Source organism: Ceratotherium simum, chromosome 5 (genome assembly GCF_057802395.1).
Source record: "Ceratotherium simum simum isolate JZ-2026a chromosome 5, ASM5780239v1, whole genome shotgun sequence".
NCBI classification, from domain to species: domain Eukaryota; kingdom Metazoa; phylum Chordata; class Mammalia; order Perissodactyla; family Rhinocerotidae; genus Ceratotherium; species Ceratotherium simum.
This window is the reverse complement of record NC_141904.1, coordinates 49019079-49042385: the sequence shown is the minus strand read 5'-3', so window position 1 is coordinate 49042385 and position 23307 is coordinate 49019079. Positions and strand designations below refer to the sequence as shown.

General features: G+C 45.8%; 1 protein-coding gene across 1 annotated transcript in view; it reads right to left on the bottom strand.

The window, feature by feature from the left end:
- PTPN23 (protein tyrosine phosphatase non-receptor type 23) overlaps positions 1-23307 on the bottom strand; it is a 32668-nt gene that overhangs the window by 3796 nt on the left and 5565 nt on the right. Inside the window, exons 2-18 of the mRNA XM_004419630.2 lie at positions 18008-18082; positions 5130-5257; positions 4799-4875; positions 4056-4105; positions 3765-3896; positions 3412-3492; positions 3187-3318; positions 3052-3099; positions 2560-2616; positions 2372-2430; positions 2111-2190; positions 1883-1997; positions 1722-1787; positions 1167-1312; positions 543-854; positions 305-459; positions 50-201 (exon numbers count right to left, since the gene is read on the bottom strand). Of these exons, the coding sequence (XP_004419687.1) occupies positions 50-201; positions 305-459; positions 543-854; positions 1167-1312; positions 1722-1787; positions 1883-1997; positions 2111-2190; positions 2372-2430; positions 2560-2616; positions 3052-3099; positions 3187-3318; positions 3412-3492; positions 3765-3896; positions 4056-4105; positions 4799-4875; positions 5130-5257; positions 18008-18082 (1865 nt within the window). The remainder of the gene's footprint in view (positions 1-49; positions 202-304; positions 460-542; positions 855-1166; positions 1313-1721; positions 1788-1882; positions 1998-2110; positions 2191-2371; positions 2431-2559; positions 2617-3051; positions 3100-3186; positions 3319-3411; positions 3493-3764; positions 3897-4055; positions 4106-4798; positions 4876-5129; positions 5258-18007; positions 18083-23307) is intronic.

Here is a 23307-nt window from a genome sequence, read left to right as displayed (position 1 = left end):
CCTAGCTCCAGGAGGGACTCTGGGCAAGAGCAGAGGGCCAGACACTGACTTTTGGTCCAGTTCACTGAGCACCCGCCGCACTGCCGCATACTGCACATTGGCCTCTGTCAGTGCCTGAAGGACGTTGTCCTGGGCAGCCAGGTTCTGTTCCAGGTACACCTTCAGCTGGTCATACTTCTTCAGCTGCTCCTCAAACAGCTTCTGAGGGAGTGTGTTGGGGGGTGGAGGACAGATACTCAGGGCCTCACCATCTCACGGTGGAGCCCCATGTCAGAGCCCCTCCACCCTGCTCACCCAACCTGACCTTAATCTCTGAGTGGTCTGTAGTAACCAGTGAGGCAGTGATGTCATCCTTCTGGATAAGCTCACGCAGCTGTTGCTCCAGGGACACGCGCTGGTCTCGCATCTCCTGCACCTTTGCCAGGATGCGCTTCAGATTCTGCAGCACAGTCTTGTCCTCTGGGAGCAGTAGTGGTCAGTGAGGCCAGAGAAACTCCTAGCTCCACATCTCTCCCCATGGGTTTGGGAGGGGTGGGGCTCACCTGGGGTGAGGGTTGGCGTGGGCAGAGCAGCACGGACCTGGTCCAGCGGCCCGCTGAGCAGGCGTAGGTTGCCAACGTGCAGATTCATGGCGCGGTGCAGCTCACTGTTGGTGAAGGAGGCCTTCTCATGGACCTCCATGTACTTGGCCCATTCTCGCCTCACCTCTGCCAGCTCAGCCTTGGAGACTGCCAGGCTGGCTCCCGCCTGGCCCACTGCCTCCTGCAACTTCTGGTCTAGCAGCTCCTCCTCCTCCAGCAGGTCCCTGATGTCCTTCAGGGAGGCCTCCACATCCGTGAATACACCTGACAGCACTGGGGGTATGTGTGGGAAAGGGGGAAACAGCTCCTGAGGCAAGTAGGCCAGGCACCCACTGTGGCCCATCCCCCAGGAGACAGGACTGCTCACTTAGTGAAGGGCTTGTGTATGGCCCAATGCTCCCTCAACAATGTAGATGTAGAGCACATAGGGTATAGCAATCCATGGAGGTTTGGGGGGTGGGTGCTTGCGTCAGGTGCTTGGAGAGGTGCAACTTCCATCCTCGGCAAACAGGGGACATGGAGAAGGCCGTAGCAGATGACTTTCATATTCCTGCACTCCACTTGCTTGCTCTCCCCCTCGCTCACCTTGCATGGACTGGACTAGGTTCCTGACAGTGTCGGGCCGGACACTGAGAGCCGCACACTTCTCCATGAGCTGGGGCGGGATGTGGTTGTATGCATCAAGGTTGTCCACTGTCTCAGGATCCAGCTGCATTGAATCCATGAACTGGCTGTGGGGGACAACAGGACCAGGAGCTGTGTGCTGACATATAAAAGGAGCTGACTAAGGCCAGTCCCAGACCACTGAAGTCCCCCACCACTGTAGCTAGGTCTGAGGTCCGAGCAGAGAGCAAATCAACATTCCAACTTCCAGCACCAGTCTGGTCTGGCCTGGCTTCAGAGAACATGCTGAGGGCACTGCTGAAAACAATGGGACAGAAGGGACACTCTCCTCCCAAGACACATGACTCATTTTACACACATAGCCCACGAGACCCTGGGCAGGGAGGGCAGAGCAAGGAAATCTTGTGGTGCGACCAGACATTTCACTACTCCTCTCTCTGTTGCAGGCAGCACTGGGGACCCCACAGAGGTCTGGCTTGTACTCCCCACGCCTCCCACTCCCAGCCCTGCACTCACTCCAGGACCTCATTCTTGTCCTCAATCTTGGCCATCATCTCCCGAAGCAGCTTGGCCTTCTCCTCACTGCAGAAGTGACAGAGCAGTTGTTGGAAGCCTATGTCCCTTGAGACATCCCAACTCCACCTGTGCTAAGAATAGGGCCAGCCCCTCCCACCCACCTGTACAGCGAGGAGGCTTCATGGGCAGCCATGGGTACCAGTTTGGCGAAGATGTCAGGGCCTGTAACAGCTGGGTCTGTGGGGTTCACTGGTAAGGGCTTCACCAAGGGGGCACCTGGGAGGGGAAGGCAGAATTGTGGAGACCAAGCCCAAAAACCTTGAGTCTGCCTCTGTTCTGTCTTGTCTTCTCCTCCTACCCCAATCCTTGGCCTCCCCTCAGCTTCAGACCTTTCACAGGCTGAAGGGTGTCCAGTGCTGGGACAGCCTCGTGGTAGATGAAGTCGTTGTCCTTCTTGGCAGAATTGTACCTGGGAGTCAGGAGAAGCGGGAGTGGGGAGTCTTGGGCGATCAGTGGGGATCCAGGACCTAGTCCCCGATGTGGACCACTGCTCTCTGGCACTGGTGGCTTCCTCCCAATGATGCAGGCAGAGGGCCAAGACCCTTCCTAATAAGAAAGAACCAGGGCCATCCCTAGCCCCCCAGACTCACTTTCCTCCAATGACATCCATAGTGAAGCGAAGTGCATCTTGCACAGTATCAGGCTGGCCCTGTGGGGTAGGGATGGAGAGTGCTCAGCACCAACCAAGGCCAGTGCCAGGAGACTCCTCAGCCCCCCTAGGCTTGCTCCCTGTACTCTCAGAGCCCTGAGGGGCAGCCAGGCTCTTCTTCAGCTTTACCTTGGCCAACTTGATGGCTTCATTGAGCTTGTCCAGGGCACTCTGGAAGTATGCAACCTGTGGGGGGCAGCGGGCAGAGCCTGGTCTGTCCTTCCCTGCCTGGACTGTACTCCTTCTGCCACCCACCGAACCCTGCCTGGCTATCAGTTGACCCACTAGAAGACAAGAAGCTGAGGAGGCAGTCAGGTGCCGGCCCAGCCAACAGCACCAAGGTTAGCATCACACCCTGCTCTACCTTAAACCTTACACTTCCAACTACCCATCCACTGAGGGGAGCCTGCTACACGTCCTCAGTCCCCTAGGGATGAGGGCTGCACAGGTGGGACAACACATAAGAAACACAAGGCCTGCAGCAGGGGGGTGGCCAGGGATGTGGGGGTGAGACAGAGGGAAGACTGCCTTATCTATTCTGTAAGGGAAGGGACTCCGTCAGGATCTCACTAACAGGGCTGGAACCAGTTCTGAGTCCCCTCTTTGTCAGAGCTTACTCACCCGCTCCCCAAACTTCTGCTGCTCCTCAGCCTGCTTCCCCATGTGCAGCTGGAAAAGAAGAAGAGACCTCACTACTTATTTTCTGAGCTGTGGTAACTCAGCCCAGCCCAGACCCAGCAGCCACAGTGCCCTCACGTGCGCCACAGCCGCAAAGTAGTAGATCTTCATCTGTACAAGCTTCTTCCAGTCCTTCTGGATCCGGCCCAGCAGTGAGGCAGTGTCTGGGTTCTCCAAGGCCCGGCATGCCTCCTTGTAGTAATCCACCACCTGAGCCAGGAAGGGGCCGTCAGTGGGGGGTCAGGAGTAAACCAGAAGCCTGCCTTCAGTCCCCTGAGGACCACCATCCACCCCTGTCCCTACCTGTGCGCTGATGCGGGCCACCAGAAAGCTCTTCCTGTTGTCTAACATCGACTTCTCCAGAAGGCACTCTTGAGCCTGGCCCTGGGACAACAAATGCAGGTGCACTCCCTTGTTGACCTGGGGGCCTTGCCCTTCCCAGCGGGCAGACCCAGGGATCCCCACTTCACTGTCCTATTTCCTCCAGCCTCCGCCACTCCAAGAAGCACAGCCCCAGCTTCCTGGGGCTCAAAAGATTAAGGCCAAGGCCCTCTATTTGTCCCTCACTGCCATCTGCACAGGGCCTGGTCTAGGATCCAGCCCTAACTGTCCCCTCCCCTGGATTCAACTCAGCCCCAAGAAGGGCACCTCCTCACCAGCATAAGGTTGACATTGAGAGTGAGGATCTGGCGGCTCATGTCAACGCTGTAGGCGTGAGGGAAGTGCTCACGCAGGTAGGCGAAGGCGCCTGCCGCACACTGGAAATGAGTACAGGAGACCTTCATGCCCTGGGAGGGAAGAGGGGGAGCATGGCCAGAGGCAGAGCCAGATAGCTGCCTGTGTCCACTCTCACAGGGCAGGACTCAAACTCTGGAGGCTGAGAACACTCAGCACCCCTCCCTGGTTATGTCCTGTGTCCCACCCACTGCCCCTCCCCTCCTCCTCACCTCCTCAGACACCCGCTTGTCCATGGCCCCCAGCATGGAGTGCAGTGCCCCTGGCGAGGCAGAGACATGGTGTCAGGGCTAGCCTGTGGTTACTCCCCAGGCTGCCCACACCTGTGTCGAGGGTAAGGCAGAGGGGGTAGTGTTGTCACTCGTGACCAGGAAAAAAGGGGTCTGAGAACGAGGCAGTTGGTCCAAGGACACCAAAGCTGGAGCAAACGGGGAAACTGAGAAGACCAGCAAAGCCCCTCAGTCTCCTGCTCTGCACCAGGCAGGGGTGGGAGTGCAGGAAGGAGAGACTCCTGTCCATAGCCCCCAGCCTACAGGTCCGGTCTTGAAGACCTCTGGGGCTCCCCAGGCTTCTCCCTTGAGCCAAGCTGAGGCTGAGTCATCAGGGTTGATAGCAGGGCTGGTTGAGTCCAGCCTAGTTCTCCTTCTGCCTGAAGCAGCCCAAAGCCACAAGGGGGGTCGGGGGCTGCCCAGTCAAAGAAGAGAGGCCATCTCTACTGGCTAGAGCACACAGTGACAACGCCATGTGGCAGCCAACCCAGTAGAGCCTCTCCCAGCAGGGTTGCTCCAAATGGCCCAGAAAAGAGCTAGCAGAGCTAGGGGAATGCAGTGGAGGGGCCAGAATCCAGGTGTCTTCCTTCCCTCAGCCCACTGCCTTTGTGGCCTTCTGCTGAGCTGAGATCCTGGGTTGGCAGGGCTGGGAGGTAGGGCCATGGGCAAGGGGCCAGGCAGCTCACCAAGGTTGTAGAGAATGCAGGCCTGCTCGTACTTGATGTCCTCATGGGCCACAGACTTGCCTGAGAAGATCTCAGTCCTGTAGACATGCCACCCCAGTCATCCTGAGGGAAGGAGCTGGCCAGGCCCCTGAGGCCAGGTGAGGGAACTAGCCATCCCAATGTGGGGTGAGAGGGAGGGAGGCCTGGGGAGACCACACCAAGCCGCTCCCCATCCTGCGCAGCAAGGAAAGGAAAGGGGAGGGGAGGGAAGGGGCATCCCCGCCACCCAGACACCCCTGGGCTGTCCCAGGTACCCTCCAGGCTCCCCCCAGCCCTGCCTGCCAGCTCTCACCAGGTGATAGGAACGGCAGCCTCCTGGCCTGAGCTCATGGGGACCCGGCTTTGCAGGTAGTGGAGCTGGCCTAGATACTTGCGGAGGACGCTGCAGCCCTCAAAGTCCCGAGGGACACGGATAGCATTCTGGGAGGCAGATGGGAGAAGCAGGCCTGCCATCATTTGGGGTAGAGGACAGGCAGGCCTGTTTGCCCACACAAATGCCCAGGAAATATGCACCAGAGCTGGGAGACTGCAAGGGATCCAAAGAAAGCCCACAGCTCACCTGCAGTCATTCAACAACTATCCCACCAGCCAGCACTGGCAGACTAAATCACTCCCACCTTTCTGGAAGGCAGTTTACAACATGCATTAAAAATTTTAATATACCTAACGTCTGATTCACAGTTCTATATCTAAAAATATACAGTAAGATATCCAGAAAAGCAAATGCTTGGATGAGCATGCAAGGGTATTTATCACAGCATTATTAACAGGGTCAAATACTGGATGCCACCAAAATTTCCATTTAAGAGGATTGTTTAACTAAATTATGTCAAGGCTACCCACAAAAGAGAATACTCTGCAGCCACAAAAACTGAAGACAAGGATCTCTATTTATTGAGATGTTAAGATGTCCATGACATGTCTATTGTTGCGCAAAAAAAAAAGTATGTAACAGATGAGCCATATGATTTCACTTATGTAAAACTATATAGATATTGATATCCAACTAAGTATATAGACAAAAAGACAACTAGAAAAGTTATACACCAAAATGTTAAGTGATTATCCCTGGATAAGAGGGTTTAAGTAATTTCTCTTATTCTATACACACATATAAAGACATATATCTAATTCTTTATATTGTTAATGTAGTCTTTATATTGAATATTTCAATTTTTATAATAAACAATAAAGCTATTCCCATTTTGGGAATAAACAAAAGAAAGCAAATGAACCCTCTGCTCAAACAAACAGAAGAGCAGACAATATACCCTCCAAGAAGCAGGTGCACAAAGGAGATGGGCTAGAAGAGCTGTGATACTCTCGCCCCACCTGCTGGAGAGGACCAGAGTCCCTCACCAGGATTCCAGCAGCCGAGGGGCCCAGCAGAGAGCTGGCAGGCACCAGCTGGAGGAAATCCTCCAGGACACTACATTCCAGAGCTGGGCTCTGAGCCTGTTGCCTAGGATGCTCTTAGAAGGGACACCAGAGCAGGAAAAGCCCGGCACTAGTCCCACTGAACACCACTTCCCCACAGTGTCGTGGGAGACCATCTCCCCTCTGGGCCTCAGTCTCCTCTTTGAACAGGAACGATAAGCTCCCTTATGGTAAGGCCTTTAGAATGCCCAGTGCAAGGATAAGGCATGTCACAGCCACACTGCTGAGGTGCCACCTCAAGGGGCCTGTCCCACAGGCCAGGGCTTCTTGAATCTAGTCATTCTTAGCAGCCTCCCTCCCCATCATAATCTCTGCCACAATCAAATACCACTTGTATTTAACATTTTTCTTTAAGTCAACCCATTTTTTAAAGGGAGCCACATCGTAAGCAGCTACATCTCTGAAATAACAGGTTTGATGTGCTAACTACACATTTTTTTAATACTCACTAAAGCATATACAAAAAGATTAAAATAAAAAATATTTGTCTTCGTACTTTGTGAAATTAATAAAAGAAACTTCAACTAAATTGGAGTCAGGAAGGCCTGTAGGGGGCCTCTCATGCCCTATCATACATGGTCAATTACCTCAAACAGGAAGAGATATTGGCTTGCATCTCTGACAAGAAGGTGTTTTCTACTTTACTACCCAGCAGGAGAAGGAAGAGTTCTCTCCCAGCCTGGCAAGAGGCCAGCCAATGAGAGACTGCAGCAATCTAGCCAATGAGAAGCCTCTATACTCTAGACTCCCAGTTTCCTCCAAAGGACTTGTTTACTACAGCCCCTCCCAACTCCCCTTTTTTCTCTATAAAAGCAAGCTCCCAGGGCTGGCCCATGGTGTAGTGGTTAGATTCGCAGGCTCTGCTTCAGTGGCCCAGGGTTCACAGGTTCAAATCCCGGGAGTGGACCTATGCACTGCTTATCAAACCATGCTGTGGCGGCGTCCCACATATAAAGTAGAGGAAGATGGGCACGGATGTTAGCCCAGGGCCAATCTTCCTCAGCAAAAAGAGGAGGATTGGCAACAGATGTTAGCCCAGGGCTAATCTTCCTTACCAAAAAAAAAAAGGCAAGCTCCCCTCCTTTGTTCTCCAGATTTGCCTATGGTCTGCCACAGCCTTTATATCCCGAATTGCAATTCTTTTTGATTGTTCCCAAATAAACTCTTTTTGTGGGTAAAACAACTGGCCAATTTAGTTTTTAAGTTGATAACTTCCTAAAACCATCTTTGGGAAACAATGGAAGCAAACCTCCCTCCAGGTCATACAGATCCACCTGCACCCTTTAATCCAACCAAGAACGCAGTCCCCTCTTGTCCCACCCCGGGCTGTCACACTCTCTGATGAACTGCATGTGGGAGGAGCAAGCAGAACAGGAGAGTCAGAAAGAAAGCTCTGACACCATACCATACCCACTCCCCCACCCCTTCAACAACCCCCTCACCACACCTGTCAGTTTTATTCCCTATAATCATAGGGCCAAGAATTTATTCCAGAATTACAACTGGAAAGTCTTCTTAGGGACAACTATCCCAGCCCCAGTTTTACAGATGAGGAAACAGAGGCCCAGATCAGGAAAAGAGGTTGCCGACAGCTTCCCAAATTTATATCCACCTTCCATTTCCATTGCAAATCACTGACTTATGGTAAAAGGTTAACTTGACTTACGCTATCTCTGCTTTGTATGTCTCCATACTTTGATACATTTTCTGTAATTCACTAAAAACTAGACCAATGTTAGTCCTAAAATTGCTGTACTAGTTTAGTTACTATATTTTATTTTCACTTTATATATTGCTGAGTCTGGGAGATTTTTGGTCTATTCATTTTTTTCACTGAAAGAATTACTATCAATATTCTATGTAAAATAGTTTGTTGTGTGGTTTCACTGACGAAACACTGATCTAATCCAACTCACACATTATTTAGATGACTGTATCAAGCCCCAGGAAGGCAAAATGGCTATCTTAATGTCCTTCTATGAGTTATGTCTGTGCTGGGAATAGCCTCAGGTCTAGAGGGTCCTGTTCTGGAGCTCACTTGAGGGTGGCTCTCTCCAGTCCACTGCTCTGTGCAGGCTGCCTGTCCTACACCTTAAAGGAGCCGCCTCAGAAGAGGCTTTGGAGATGAGTGACAACACTCCTCCTAGGGTTGTTGTGTGCATATGCGCCTGTGTGTATAAAATGGTGGTCCTAGGGGTTAAGATTATCTTGCTAGTTTTCAAACTATTCAAATAAAATCTTTTTTTAAACTTTTAATTTATGAGGAGTATTCTGGAAAGACGTAGGAAGCACCAGAAATCTGTCTTCTCACCTAGACAACAATCGCACTGGCAGAATCTGTCTGATATAACTATTTTGGAACTCTGGAGTCTACTGAAGGCCTGCAACTTGCAAAGGAAAGCATGGATGATAAATTTTGGTGACTATCAGCTCTTAGAACAGTAGCAGCTACCCAGCTCCCAGCCCTGTACAGGCAGCCTTGCACATGTTCCTGGAGCAGCTAGCACCGTTTGTGGGAGCCAGGGTAGGCAATAAGGACTCTGTTCTCCAAATATCAGAGATCTGTGCTCTGATCACTAATTACTGCTTCTGATCTCTGAGGTGCAAAGAGGAAGGCAGACGTTGTTGCAACTTCTGCCCTGGCTGAAGGGACTTCAAGGGGATTTCAAGTGCTAGTGCTTCTTCCCCTTCAGCCCTTCATTTTTCTTTTTTCCCTTCTGGGAGCCAAACATTGAAGACTATTATATTCAAAAGCAACCACATATAGAGGAAATTATAAAGTCATCATGCAAACCCAGGGAAAAGCAAAGGCTCAGAAAAAACTTAAGAAGACCTTAAGTTCATACCTCAGGCTGATTCTTGGCACAGAGACAGCCTACAACAATGAAAACACACATACAAAAAAAACAGCAAACCCTGGGGAAGGGGGAGATCTAATTTCCAGAGTCACCACATCATTAGATTCAAATGTCCAGTTTTCAACAAAAAAAAAAATCACAAGGCATACAAAGAAACAAGAAACTACAGCCCATTCAACAGAAAAAAATAAACCAACAGAAACTGTCACTGAAAAAGACTTGATAGGAGACCTACTAGACAAAGACTTTAAAACACCTGACTTAAAGATATTCAAAGAACTAAAGAAAGATGTGGAGAAAGTCAAGAAAACAATGTAGGGAACAAAACGGAAATATCAAGAAAGAGAAAATGTAAAAAGAAATCCTGCAGCTGAACAGCACAATAACTGAAATGAAAAATTTGCTAGAGGGATTCAAAGGCAGATTTGAGGAGGCAGATGAAAGAATCAGTGAACTTGAAGATAGGACAACTGAAATTATCAAGTCTGAAGAACAGAAAGAAAAAATACTGAAGAAAAGTGAAGAGAGCCTAAGGGACCTGTAAGACACCATCAAGCAGACCACCATACACACTGTAGAAAATCTAGAAGGAAAAGAGAAAGAGAAAAGGGCAGAGAGACTATTTGAAGAAATAATGGCCAAAAATTTCCCAAATTTGATGAAAGACATGAATATCAACATCCAAGAAGCCCAAAGAACTCCAAGTAGAATGAACTCAAAGAGACTCACACCAAGACACGTTATAATCCAACTGCTGAAACACACGAGAATCTGGAAGGCAGCAAGAGAGAAGTGACACGTCACATACAGGGTATCCTCAATGAAATTATCAGCAGATTTCTCATCACCAACTTTGGAGACCAGAAGGCAGTAGGTTCATATATTCAAAGTGCTCAAAGAAAAAACTGTTAACCAAAATCCTATATTCAGCAAAACTGCCCTTCAAAACTGAGGAGAGGGCCGGCTCCGTGGCTTAGCGGTTAAGTGCGCGCGCTCTGATGCTGGCGGCCCGGGTTCGGATCCCGGGAGCGCCCCGAGGCACCACTTCTCCGTCCAACGTGAGGCCGAGTCCCATGTACAGCAACTAGAAGGATGTGAACCTATGACATACAACTATCTACTGGGGCTTTGGGGGGAAAAAACTGAATAAATAAAAATCTTTAAAAAAAAAAAAAAAAAAAACTGAGGAGAAATTAAGACATCCCCAGGTAAACAAAAGCTGAGGGAATTCATCACCACTAGATCTTCCCTGCAAGAAATGCTAAAAGAAGTCCTTTAGATTGAAAGGAAAGGACACTTGATAGTAACTTGAAGCCACTTTAAGAAACTAAGATCTCAGTAAAGGTATATACATGGCAATTATAAAAGCTAATATTATTGTAACAATGGTGTGTGACTCTACTTTTTGGTTTCTACTTAAGAGACTAAAATATTTTTAAAAAAATTCAATTTATACAAAGTAGTTTTTAAAGAATATCTCTTTTGCATATATAAAGATACCAATTCATTATCCCTGTTTTAGGGGAAAGATATAATCTCCTATACTTTGAAATCATAAATAAAATTTTTATTTAAACCTTCTAGTGTTATTCAAGTATAAAAAGTTGTTTTTAACTACTTTAAAACACAGTGGTGAGATAATTCACCTTTTTGACAATTTTCTTCTCTTAAGAAAGTGTCACCTTCTTTAAAACTCAGGTAAGTTCCTCTACTTCAACATAACAAAGGCTACGTATCAAAAGCCCTCAGCTAACATCATACTAAATTGGTAAAAGACTGAAAAGCTTTTCCTCTAAGACCAGGAGCAAGACAAGGACGCCCACTTTCACCACTTCTATTACCATAGTACTGGAAATCCCAGCTGGAGCAATCAGGTAAGAAAAAGAAATATGGGGCCGGCCTGGTGGCGGAGTGGTTAAGTTCACATGCTCCGCTTCAGCGGCCCAGGGTTTGCGCGTTCAGATCCCAGGCGCGGACCTACACACCATTCATCAAGCCATGCTGTGGCAGCATCCCACATACAAAATAGAGGAAGACTGGCAAAGACATTAGCTCAGGGACAATCTTGCTCACCAAAAAAAAAACAGAAAAAGAAATAAAAGGCATCCAAATTGGAAAGGAAGAAGCAAAATTATCTCTGTTCACAGACATGGTCTTATACACAGTAAACCATAAAGATTCCAAAATAAAATCAGTGAAACTAATAACGAATTCAGCAAAGTTGTGGGATACAAAATCTGTACACAAAAATCAGTTGATTCTATACAATCACAATGAACAATCAGAAAAGGAAATTAAAAGAACAATTCCAGGACCAGCCTCAGTGGCCTAGTGGTTAAGTTCAGTGTGCTCTGCTTCAGTGGCCTGAGTTCAGTCCCCAGGCGCGGACTTACACCATCTGACTGTCAATGGTCATGCTGTGGTGGCAGCTCACATACAAAAACAGGAGGATTGGCAGTGGATGTTAGTTCAGAGCGAATCTTCCTCAGCAAAAAAAAAAAAAAAAAAAAAAGAACAAGTCCATTTACAATAGCATCAAAAAGAATAAATTACATGGGGCTGGCCCGGTGGTGCAGCGGTTAAGTGTGCACACTCTGCTGCGGCGGCCCGGGGTTCGGATCCCAAGCGCGCACCAACACACTGCTTATCAAGCCATGCTGTGGCAGTGTCCCATATAAAGTGGAGGAAGATGGGCACAGATGTTAACCCAGGGCCAGTCTTCCTCAGCAAAAAGAGGAAGATTGGTGACAGGTGTTAGCTCAGGGCTAATCTTCCTCATGCACACACAAAAATAGAATAAATTACTTAAAAATAAACATAACCAAGAAAGTGAAAGACCTGTATACCGAAAACTATAAAACTTTGCCAAAAGAAATTAAAGACATAAACAAATGGAAAGACATCCTGTATTCATGTATTAGAAGACTTAACATTGTCAAGGTGGCAAACTTCCCCAAAGTGATCTACTTTTTTGGATTTTACTTTTTAGGGATTCAATGCAATCCATATCAAAATCACAAACAGCACTTTTTTGCAGAAATAGAAAAATCCACACTGAAATTCATATGGAATCTCAAGGGGCCCCAAATAGCCAAAACAGTCTTGAAAAAGAATAAAATTGGATATCTCACTATTCCTGATTTAAAAACTCATTACAAAGCTACAATAATCCAAACAGTGTGATACTGACATAAAGACAGACATATAGATCAATGGAATAGGAGAGCCCAGAAATAAACCCTCACATATATGGTGTTATGGGCTGTATTGTGTCCTCCACCCCAATTCACATGTTGAAGCCCTAACAGGCAGTATCACAGAATGTGACTTTATTTGGAGACAGAGCCTTAAAGAGGTAATTAAAATAAAATGAGGTCATACAGGTGGGCCCTAATCCAATATGACTGTTGTCCTTATAACAAGAGGAGATTAGGACACAGACACGCACAGAGGGACAACCACGTGAAGATACAGGTAGAAGATGGCCACCTGCAAGCTGAAGAGAGAGGCCTTAGAAGAAATCAACCCTGCCAACACCTCGACCTCGGACTTCGATCCTCTAGAACTGTGACAAAATATATTTCTGTTGTTTAAGCCACCAATCTGAGGTACTTTGCTATGGGAGCTGTAGCAAACTAATACATATGGTCAAATGATTTTTGACAAGGGTGCCATGACTATTCAATGAGGGAATAGTCTTTAACAAATGATGCCGGGAAAACTAAATATCCACATGCAAAGGAATGAACTTATACCCTTACCTTATACCACTTCGAAAAATAAACTCAAAATGGATCAAAGAAGAGCTAAAACTATAAAACTCTTCGAAGAAACAAAGGGGAAAATCTTCGTGACAACGGATTTGGGGATGATTTCTTGGATATGACTCCAAAAGCACAAGTAACAAAAGAAAAAACAGCTAAAGTGGACTACATCAAAATTGAAAACTTCTGAGCACCAAAAGACACAACCAACAGAATGAAAAGGCAACTTACGGAATGGGAGAAAATCGGCAAATCGTGTATGTGATAAGAGGTTAATATCCAGAATATATAAAGAACTCCTACCACTTAACAACAACAACTCGATTCAAAAATGGACAAAAGACTTACATAGACATTTCTCCAAAGGAGACATACAAAAGACCAATAAGCACATGAAAAGATACTCAACACTGATCATTAGGGAAATGCAAAATCAAAACTACAATGAGATACCACCTCACATTCATTAGGATGGCTACTATCAAAAAGACAGAAAATAACAAGTGCTAGCAAAGATGTGAAGAAATTGGAACCCTTGTGCGCTGTTGGCGGGGATGTAAAATAGTACAGCTGCTGTGGAAAACAGTATGGTGGTTCCTCAAAAAATTAAAAATAGAACTACCATATGAACCAGCAATTCCACTTCTGGGTACTCAAAAGAAAAAAAAGAAATACTCAAAAGAAAGCAGGATCTCAAAGAGATATCTCTACACCCATGGGCATTACATATACAACTCATGTACACCCACAGTGGCATTATTCACAATAGGCAAAAGGTGGAGGCAACCCAAGTGTCCATCAACAGATAAACGGATAAACAAAAATGTGGTATATCCATACAGTAGAATATTAAGTGTTAAGTATTTTCTTGTCTATCACCGACCATACACCAGTGCAGCCATCCTTGCAATAAACCAGCAGTATTGGTGACTGTTTTTAGTACACAACTGACCTGTTAATTTTGGATACATTTTCAACTAGGCTACTGACATTTTCTATGTCAGCTATTCAGAAATTAGTACCAGCACGGACTAGTAACTTCAATCAAATCCAGAAATGTATGGATATTATACCTATCCAGAGGATCCGCAATGGACTCATGTGCTGCTCCCTTAATTGGAGCCTTCCACTGTTCAAACTCAGGGCCAAATTTTTCCAAAGTGAAATAAGCGAATTGGCACTTGGCCTTGATAACACTGTTTCCAACTCTTTCACAACGCTGTAGGCAGTAGAATAGCTTCTTGCTTGAGAAGTGAGCCTACACCAAATCTAGCTTGCATACCTGTTATTCCTATGCTGACCATGGCACAGATGACTGGGGAAGGACCATACCACCTGAGGAGGCTGAGGGAGGCATCTGATGAGCCACGTGGAAATGAAAGAATAAAGGCCTCACTCAAAAGACTGCCAAACGAAACCACCACTCCAGCGTCACACTCTCTGGATCCCACGTGAAGCCACTCATTCACTGGGCATCTTTTTTTCAGGATTTGGCTCCCCAGACCTCTTCTCTGCCACTGGAGACTCAGCCTAATGCCAATGGTGCCACACCAGTGCCTTTCTGCTCAAAGAATCTTATTTAGAATTCCACACTAGTCCACAGGAACTTTGTTCACTGCTGAATCCACAGTGCCTAGAAGAGTACCTAAGGTTAAGACAGGGTTCAATAAATGTTTGGTTATGGAATAAATAATGCATGACTGGAACTCCAGTATATAAAGAGGATCGACAAACAGCTCCTCTTAGTTCTCTTTCTTGGGGACCAAGCTTTGCCCTCAACTTGGGGCAAAGGAAGAGTTGAGGCCAAAATTATTCAACATTATGTAATTTTTATTTAAAAAAATGGAAAAACTGCATAACATTAAACACAGAAATGACACCTGGTCATTGTTTATTGCTAAGGGACACAAGTTAAGAAAGGTTGAGGGGCCGGGCCAGTGGCACAAGCAGTTAAGTGCATGCACTCCACTTTGGTGGCCCAGGGTTTGCGGGTTCAGGTCCTCGGCATGCACCAATGCACCGCTTGTCAAGCCATGCTGTGATGGCGTCCCATATAAAGTGGAGGAAGATGGGCATGGATATTAGCTCAGGGCCAATCTTCCTCAGCAAAAAAAAAAAAAAAAAAGAGGAGGATTGACATCGGATGTTAGCTCAGGGCTGATCTTCCTCACCAAAAAAAAAAAGAATGAAAAAAAGGTTGAAAACACCGTTATAATAAAATTTAAGCAAATCTTTTATCAATTAAAATGATTTAGTCTACTAATGCTTTGGCAATGTTTTTTTAACTTCTGGCTTTTTAAATAAAAAGAATGTGTACAAGATCACAAAGGCTGTCTCAGGACATGGCTATTTTATTCTTTATATTTCTCTTATTTTCCAAGTTTTCTACAGATTTTATGATCTGTTAATTCATCAGAATACAAGGGAAGTGACTGTGCTGACACTCCTGCCCCGAGATGAGAGCTGCTAAGAGGACTGTGATGCCCACCACCACTGAGCACTGCAAACGCAGGAACAGGTCGCCTCAAACCAGCACAACAGCCAGCACTGTGCTCAGTGCTGACTACTCAGACACCAGAAGCAAGCCAAAGACAGTCTCACAATCATTAACATTGTTCCAGAAATGCCTGCCAACTGCAAGAAAACAACTGTTGGAAAGAAGAAGGCAAAATCATTATGTGTACATGATATGAACTGTGTACTTGGAAAACCCAAGAAAATGAGCTGAAATACTATCAAAAAGAAGAGCATTAACAAAATAAATCGCTCAATTGCTTTTCTCTACACCAACTGTAACAGGTGGAAAATATAATGGGGGCAGAAGGACACTAATAACAGCAACAACAATAAAAATACAGAAATAAATTTAACAAGATATGTGTAAAACCTACATGAAGAAAATTGTATGTAACTTTACTGAGAAGCCTGAAAAAAAATCTGAAGAAATGCAGAGGAAAGCAACCTTGTAAAGATGTTGACTCTATCTAATCAATCTGTAAATTTTATGAGTTCACAAAATTCCCAACACTATTTTGCAGAACTTAACAAAAAGATTCTAAGTTCATTTGAGAAATATTCATGTGAGAATAGCCATGGAAAACTTGAAAAAGAAATTTATTATCAGGGATTAGTCTTATCAGACAGTAAAATGTATAACAGATACAATATTTAAAATATCGTGGGCCTGGCAGAGGCAGATAGATGGTGGAAGAGAGCAGGAAATTCTGAACAGATGTAAAGTATATATAAGAATTCAGCATAAGAGTACTTCAAAACAGCAGAAAAACCATGCAGAAAAAGTTAAAGTTTGAGCCTTCCTTCACATATCATATACTTTAAGTGCCATATAAAGTTTGAAGTGAAAACAAGAACCACACAAATACCAGAGAAGGAACATCAGTGACTGCACCTTGTTTGGGTGATGAAGGCTTTCTCAGTGCATATCAAAGCATTGATGAGATGGACCCGATTTATAAACATTTATTTTTTTTATTTATTTATTTTTTCATAATTTTATTTATTTATTTATTTCCCCCCCCAAAGCCCCAGTAGATAGTTGTACGTCATAGCTGCACATCCTTCTAGTTGCTGTATGTGGGATGCGGCGTCAGCATGGCTGGAGAAGCGGTGCATCAGTGCGCGCCCGGGATCCGAACCTGGGCCGCCAGCAGCGGAGCGCGCGCACTTAACCGCTAAGCCATGGCGCCGGCCCTTTTTTTTTTTTTAATTTTATTTATTTATTTTTTCCCCCAAAGCCCCAGTAGATAGTTGTGTGTCATAGCTGCACATCCTTCTAGTTGCTGTATGTGGGACGTGGCCTCAGCACGGCTGGAGAAGCAGTGCATCGCTGCGCGCCCGGGATCCGAACCTGGGCTGCCAGCAGCGGAGTGCGCACACTTAACCACTAAGCCATGGGGCTGGCCCTATAAACATTTAAACATTTATATTTTTGAAATATATCTGAAAAGTAAAATCTGAAAAGTCTGCATTAATAACACAATAAACAGGGTCCAGCCCCATGGTGTAGTGGTTAAGTTTGGCACATTCCGCTTCGGCCGCCTGGCTTTGCTGGTTCAGATCCTGGGCACGGACCTACACCACTTGTCAGCCACACATGGCAGTGACCCACGTACAAAATAGAGGAAGACTGGGGCAGATGTTAGCTCAGGGCTAATCTGCCTCAAGCAAATAAAAGAGGAAGATTGGCAACAGATGTTAGCTCAGAGTGAATCGTCCTCACCAAAAAATTAAAAATAAAAACACAGTAAACAAAAACAGTGAACTGAGAAAAATATTTGCATCATATAAGACAAAGGAGGAATATCATTAACGTATGAATGAGTGTTATAAATTAATAAGAAAAAAGGTATAACACCCTAATAAAAAAAACAAAGGACATTAACAGACAATTCCTAAAAGAAGACACATAACAAACACCTTAACAATTGTGAAACCTTACTATTGACCAAATAACTGAAAATTAAAATTAAATACCCTTTTCACCTGTCAGACTGCCAGAATTGAAAAGTAACAGCGGGAGCAGGTGCACACCCTGTTGGGGGGGGTCTGTAAACTGAAACAGGTGCTCCTGTTCACCCACTAACTCCTACAGAAACTATCCTATAAATACCCAAGTATGCACAGACATGGGTTACATTTACAACAGTGAAAAACTGAAATAACTGAACATTCTCCAAGATGAGACTGATTAAATTACAGTGCAGCATAATAACTGCAGGCCATTAAAAATACTGTTGTATGTTCACTGATACAGAAACATCTACAATGTGTTAAATGGAAAAAGCAGACTACATAAGCAGTATAGGTGACATATGATCCTACTGTGGTTTTACATACTATATGTATTATATATGAATAAAAATTTAAAATATATATACAAAAAATTGTGAAAAGGATTTTTAAGATTGGTTTTTCTTTTTTTTGTTTTTTTTCTTGTTCTTTAGTATTTTCAAATTTTCCTATCACTAATTTTGCTGCTTTTACAGAGGAAAAGATTCTAAATTAAAATAAGAACACAGTTCCAGGTGGTTTCTTGACTTCCCTATCAAACCAATCCCGTTCACATCTGCATAAAAATACCATCCTCCTACCTGTCTGAGCAACTCCAACTTCTTCAATTCCTCATTGTAGGCTTCTGGGTTCTCTCCATAATTCTTCAGGACAAACTAGAGAGAGAAAAGAATGTAAACCAAGGATACAGAAGACTCCTCTGCTCCCACTCCTGCCCTCTGAGTCCTCGGCAATCACCAGTCAGGGCTTAGGATCAAGTCCAGACCCACAACCATGAGTTCATCTCCTGGACCATTGGTACCTCTACCAGCATAAATGGGGCAGCACCAAGATGCTGACCAGGGGAGCCTCCTCCTTTGAGCAAAATGGGAAATAAGACCGGATGACCCTTCATGAACACCTTGGCTGGTCCTCATCATGCTTCAGCCCTCTCTATGAAGTCCAGGACTCTGCCAGCTCAGGAAGCCAGGGAACTTCGCTGGCTGAAATGGGATCCTACTGAGCATCCCAAAACGGACCACAAATTCAAGCCTCCCTCACAGAGCGGACCCTGCTGTGTTCTAGCGTCACAACCATAATTCTAACCTGACCGCAAATGTAGGAAGACGCACCAAACAAGAGAGGGTGTGCAAAGCCTTCTTCACCAGCCTGCCCTCCTGGCTGGGAAAGGGCACCACAGAAATAAGTGATCTGCAGTGTCCTCATATACGAGGAAAGGCCTGCGGATGTGTGACAGGAATGACCCAGATGGGAGAAGGGAAGGTCACTGCCCACATCAGAGAGGAAACTGGCATGCTTGCCCACAACAGCTCTCACCACCTCAAGAGCTGACTGTCTTGGACACTGAGCACACTTACCAGCCTGGAAGCACAGCGGGGACCAAAGGGCCCTCTTTTCACCTAAGAGTAACAGACTAAGGCAGTTGGAACTACCCCTGTTGCAGTACCTGCTGCCTGGTGTCTGGGTTAGCAATCTAAGGGGCCAGATCCACTCATTTCACAAACACTAAGGGCACTGAAGCCCAACTCACAAGGTTCCTTAAGACCGTAACCACGGTATGTGACGTAGAGATGGAAGAAGGCTGTCAAGGCTGAGAAGAAGTGGCTTGCTCTGTCAAGCAGCACATTCACACCATGTCTGTGGCCCACTCACCTTTTCTGGGGTCCCTTCCCAGTGTCTATGACACATGGCTAAGGAATTAGTCATATGGAAACCTAGAAGGCTGCACGACAGCTCCTAGCTGCCCTGGGAGGGAAAGGAAGGGGAGGGACAGGCAGAAGAGAGGCTACCACCGAGCTTATTTCAGCACCATCCAGCCATGTTCCCAAACCTCTGACCCTGACCCCTCTTCTGTTGGTTTCAGCTTGTGAAAGTCCCATGTGTCCCTGAGCTCTCTTTTCTATCCCCCTACCACCTATGGCTTGGTTCAAATCCACCCCTTACCTAGTGGCCAGAATTGTCTAACAAAACTCTGATGTCACTCCTAACTTTAAATCCTTCTGAAAGCACACACCTCTGGGGGAAAAAATAAATCAAAACATGCTTTTCTCAGGATAGTGAGATTATGGGACACGAGTTGTAATCTAAAGACAAAAACTGTAATCTGAAAAGAATGTGCAACAGTGGCTCCCCAAAGCCTCCAGGACCAAATCTAATCTCGGCACAGAGTTCATGGCCCTTTATGAGGCTCCCAACAGCCTTCAAAGATTGTCCTCTGGCACCTCCGAGGGACACACCCAGCCAACAGCACTTTGGAATTACTGTTCTCAGGTCTCAATGCTTGTCCCCACCGTCTCTACTAAGAGTCATCTGAAATGTCACTTCCTTGAATGTTAGCTGCTGCTCTCCTCACATTCTGAACGTTCCTCCATCAGACTGTGTGCCCCACGTTAGGGTCATGCCAGTGACCCCATCCCAATCTCAAATAATGAGTGCGTCAGGAATGGTAGGGGCCTCATTAGATGTGCTGGATACCCAGCAAATGGTTGCCTTTACAGGAAATGCAGAGGATGGACAAACAAATTGAATAATAGTAAAATGAGACACTCAGAAAAATTCAGAAGATGGAACATTTCACCCAACAATTAACCCAGTCTTGGAAAAATCAATGTCATTGGGTGGTGGGGAGGGGGGAAGCAGGAGACGATTCTAGATTAAAAGAGATTAAAGAAATAGAACAACTAAATAGAATATAGGAACCCTGATTGGATCAGAGTTTGGGGGAAAAAAGTCATAAAAAATGTTTTGGGCACAACTGGTGAAATTTAAATATAAATTATAGCAGAAAATTTTTGTGAATTTTCTTGGGTGTGATGCTAATATTGTGGTTATGTAGGAGAATGTCCTTACTCTTAGGATGTACTGAGATGTGTACAACTTAAAGGTTCATGAGCTATATATACGCACACACATATGTATGTGTACATATATGTATATATAGAGAGAACACACAAATATGGTGAAACGTTAACTATCAAAACTAGGTAGAGAGGGCCGGCCCTGTGGCTTAGCGGTTGAGTGCGCACGCTCCACTGCTGGCAGCCCGGGTTTGGGTCCCGGGCACGCACCGGCGCACCGCTTCTCCAGCCATGCTGGGGCCGCGTCCTACATACAGCAACTAGAAGGATGTGCAGCTATGACATACAACTATCTGCTGGGGCTTTGGGGGGGGGGAACTAGGTAGAGAGAATTTGGGTGAGCACTGCATTCTTCTTTCAACTTCTCTGTATGTCTGAACTTTGTAATGTTTTAAGAGTTGCTGAAGAGCTAAATGGCACCTGAAAAACATGTCCCCCTGTGTCAGAGGTTCTTAGCCTTTTGTGGGTCCTTTGAGAATATAAAAGCCATTAAAGAAATCTCCCTAGAAATATTCAATTATGCATTTATGCATAAACCCACAAATTTGCCAACAATTTTAGGGGGTTCACAGACACTTTGAGGCTCCTGGTTAAGATCCTCACTCTGATCCAGCCCCACTCCCCCTCAGTCCCTCCAAAAACCACAAATATAAAATGTGGCCTGAGCTGTAAGGTAAAACTTGACTATCTAAATGGGAACATGTGGGCCGGCCCCGTGGCTTAGCGGTTAAGTGCGTGCGCTCTGCTGCTGGCGGCCTGGGTTAGGATCCCGGGCACGCATCGACGCACCGCTTCTCAAGCCATGCTGAGGCCGCGTCCCACATACAGCAACTAGAAGGATGTGCAGCTATGACATACAACTATCTACTGGGGCTTTGGGGGAAAAAAATAAATAAAATTAAAAAAATATATATAGTATATCCTGTAACATTCCAAAAAATGTTTAAAAAAATAAAAAATAAATGGGAACATGGGGGGCTGGCCTGGTGGCGCAAGTGGTTAAGTGCTGGTGCTCCGCTGCGGCGGCCCGGAGTTCGCCGGTTCGGATCCCGGGTGTGCAACGACGCACCACTTGTAAAGCCATGCTGTGGCGGCATCCCATATAAAGTGGAGGAAGATGGGCACGGATGTTAGCCTAGGGCCAGTCTTCCTCAGCAAAAAAAGAGGAGGATTGGCAGATGTTAGCACAGGGCTGATCTCCTCACACACACACAAAAAAAATGGGAACATGTTCTTTGATTAATCCGCTTTTAATAAAATATTTTACTTTGCCCACTCTGAGGCTAGAGAAAAGGAGTAAAAGTGGAGCCTCAAGGCTCCATGGGATAGAGGCCAAAGGGATTAGTGGGGTATCTGAGAGTCCTAGAAACAAGGCTTCACCTGATATCACTAAGAACATTTGTCCCTGCTGTTCACACAAGGGTGAAGTGGAGAGATGCTGCCCCCACCCCCAGAAAACTGTCCCTAGAGGTCACCTTCTACCTGTGTCTCATTCTTCCTCCAAGATCTACAGCAGCAAACACTTACTGAGCTCCTACCACAGGCAAGGCACAGTGCTGAGCAATGACCCAAAGAGGGAGATACTATTATCACCATTTTACAGATGAGGAAACTGAGGCAAAGAGGTCAGTGCATTTGCCAAGGTCACAGCACTAGTAACTGATGGGGCAATAACTGAAACCCAGGCGCTTGGGCTCCAGAGTCCATTTCTTAACCACATATCAGATCAATCCATTTCTCTTTTTTAAATATGGTTCTCACAAATAACTCTAAAAAACACGAAGAGAAAATAAATCTCTGGCCACATAGTCAGTGGAGCAGCCAGGTTATTTTTTAAACTCTGACAAAATCCTCTATGGACTGCTGATCACTCCCCTACTGAACAGAGGAAAGAGGCTGGCTGAAAGTTCTAGAGTAAAGGACAGCAACCCTCTCACAGTCTCTCTATGGTCCAAAACTCTGCAGAGCTCATAAGAAAGTCTGCTCAGAATCTGAAGCTCCTGACAGAGCCTGAGAAGGAAGGCCCAGCAGCAGGTAGAGCCTGGACCTTGGCACCACAGATCAAGAGTAAGAAACTAGAAGGCACTGACAGGACCCCAGTAGACCTACACAACTAACAGCTGGTTGGGGTTGGGAGTGCCAGAGAACCTCTGGAGCCCACCGAGGCTTTGGAGCAGTTGGGGATCCTTTTCTGAGGGAACAATAAGACATATGGACAGGTCTATGTTAACTGCATGTCATTAGAGCCACTGAAAAAACAGGAAAGGAAGGACTTACAAGGGAAAAACAATGAAAGAGAATGGAAAGGCCATTTCCAGAGAGACTTACTAAGACAGAGTATTGAGTCTTGGCTGTGCCCCTGGGTTGCTATAAGATCTGGGCTTGGTTTTTTTCATCTGTAAAATAGGGTTAATAGTACCTGCTATGTCTAACTCACAGAGCTGTCATAAGGACTTAAGCTATTCCTAAACAGAGAAAGAGGATGCTAAGCTGAAGATATTGTTTACAATACAGCAAGACCTGTACTAGGGACTCACATGCATTAACTCTTGGTTCTCACAAGCTTATGAGGTATTAGTTCCAGGTTACAGGTGAGAAAAGTGAGGACCAGATTAGTGATGTCATCATTTGCAGCAGCTGAAGGTCACCCAGCCATTAAGTGGAAGAGGTGGGACCCACACCAGGGTCTGTCTGATTCCAATGTCTAGGCTATTTCCATGATGGTACTCTGCTCTTTTACTCAGCAATAAATGGCACCTAATTTTCTAAGTAGATGAGATCACTGGAAACACCCATCCTGGGTCCTGCCATTCTTCTGCAGATTAGAAAAACGGGAACCAGAGATGAGCACTGGTAGTACTAGAACTCTAAGCCACATTTCTGGACCCCTGACACAGGGATATTCTTTTGTGTCACTTTCTCTTGTAACCACATGTTCTCATTCTTCTGTGTAGGCTTTCTTTTTTTTTCCTCTGGGCTGAGGTGTTTAGCTTTTGCTCTTAATTTGATATAACATCTTAAAA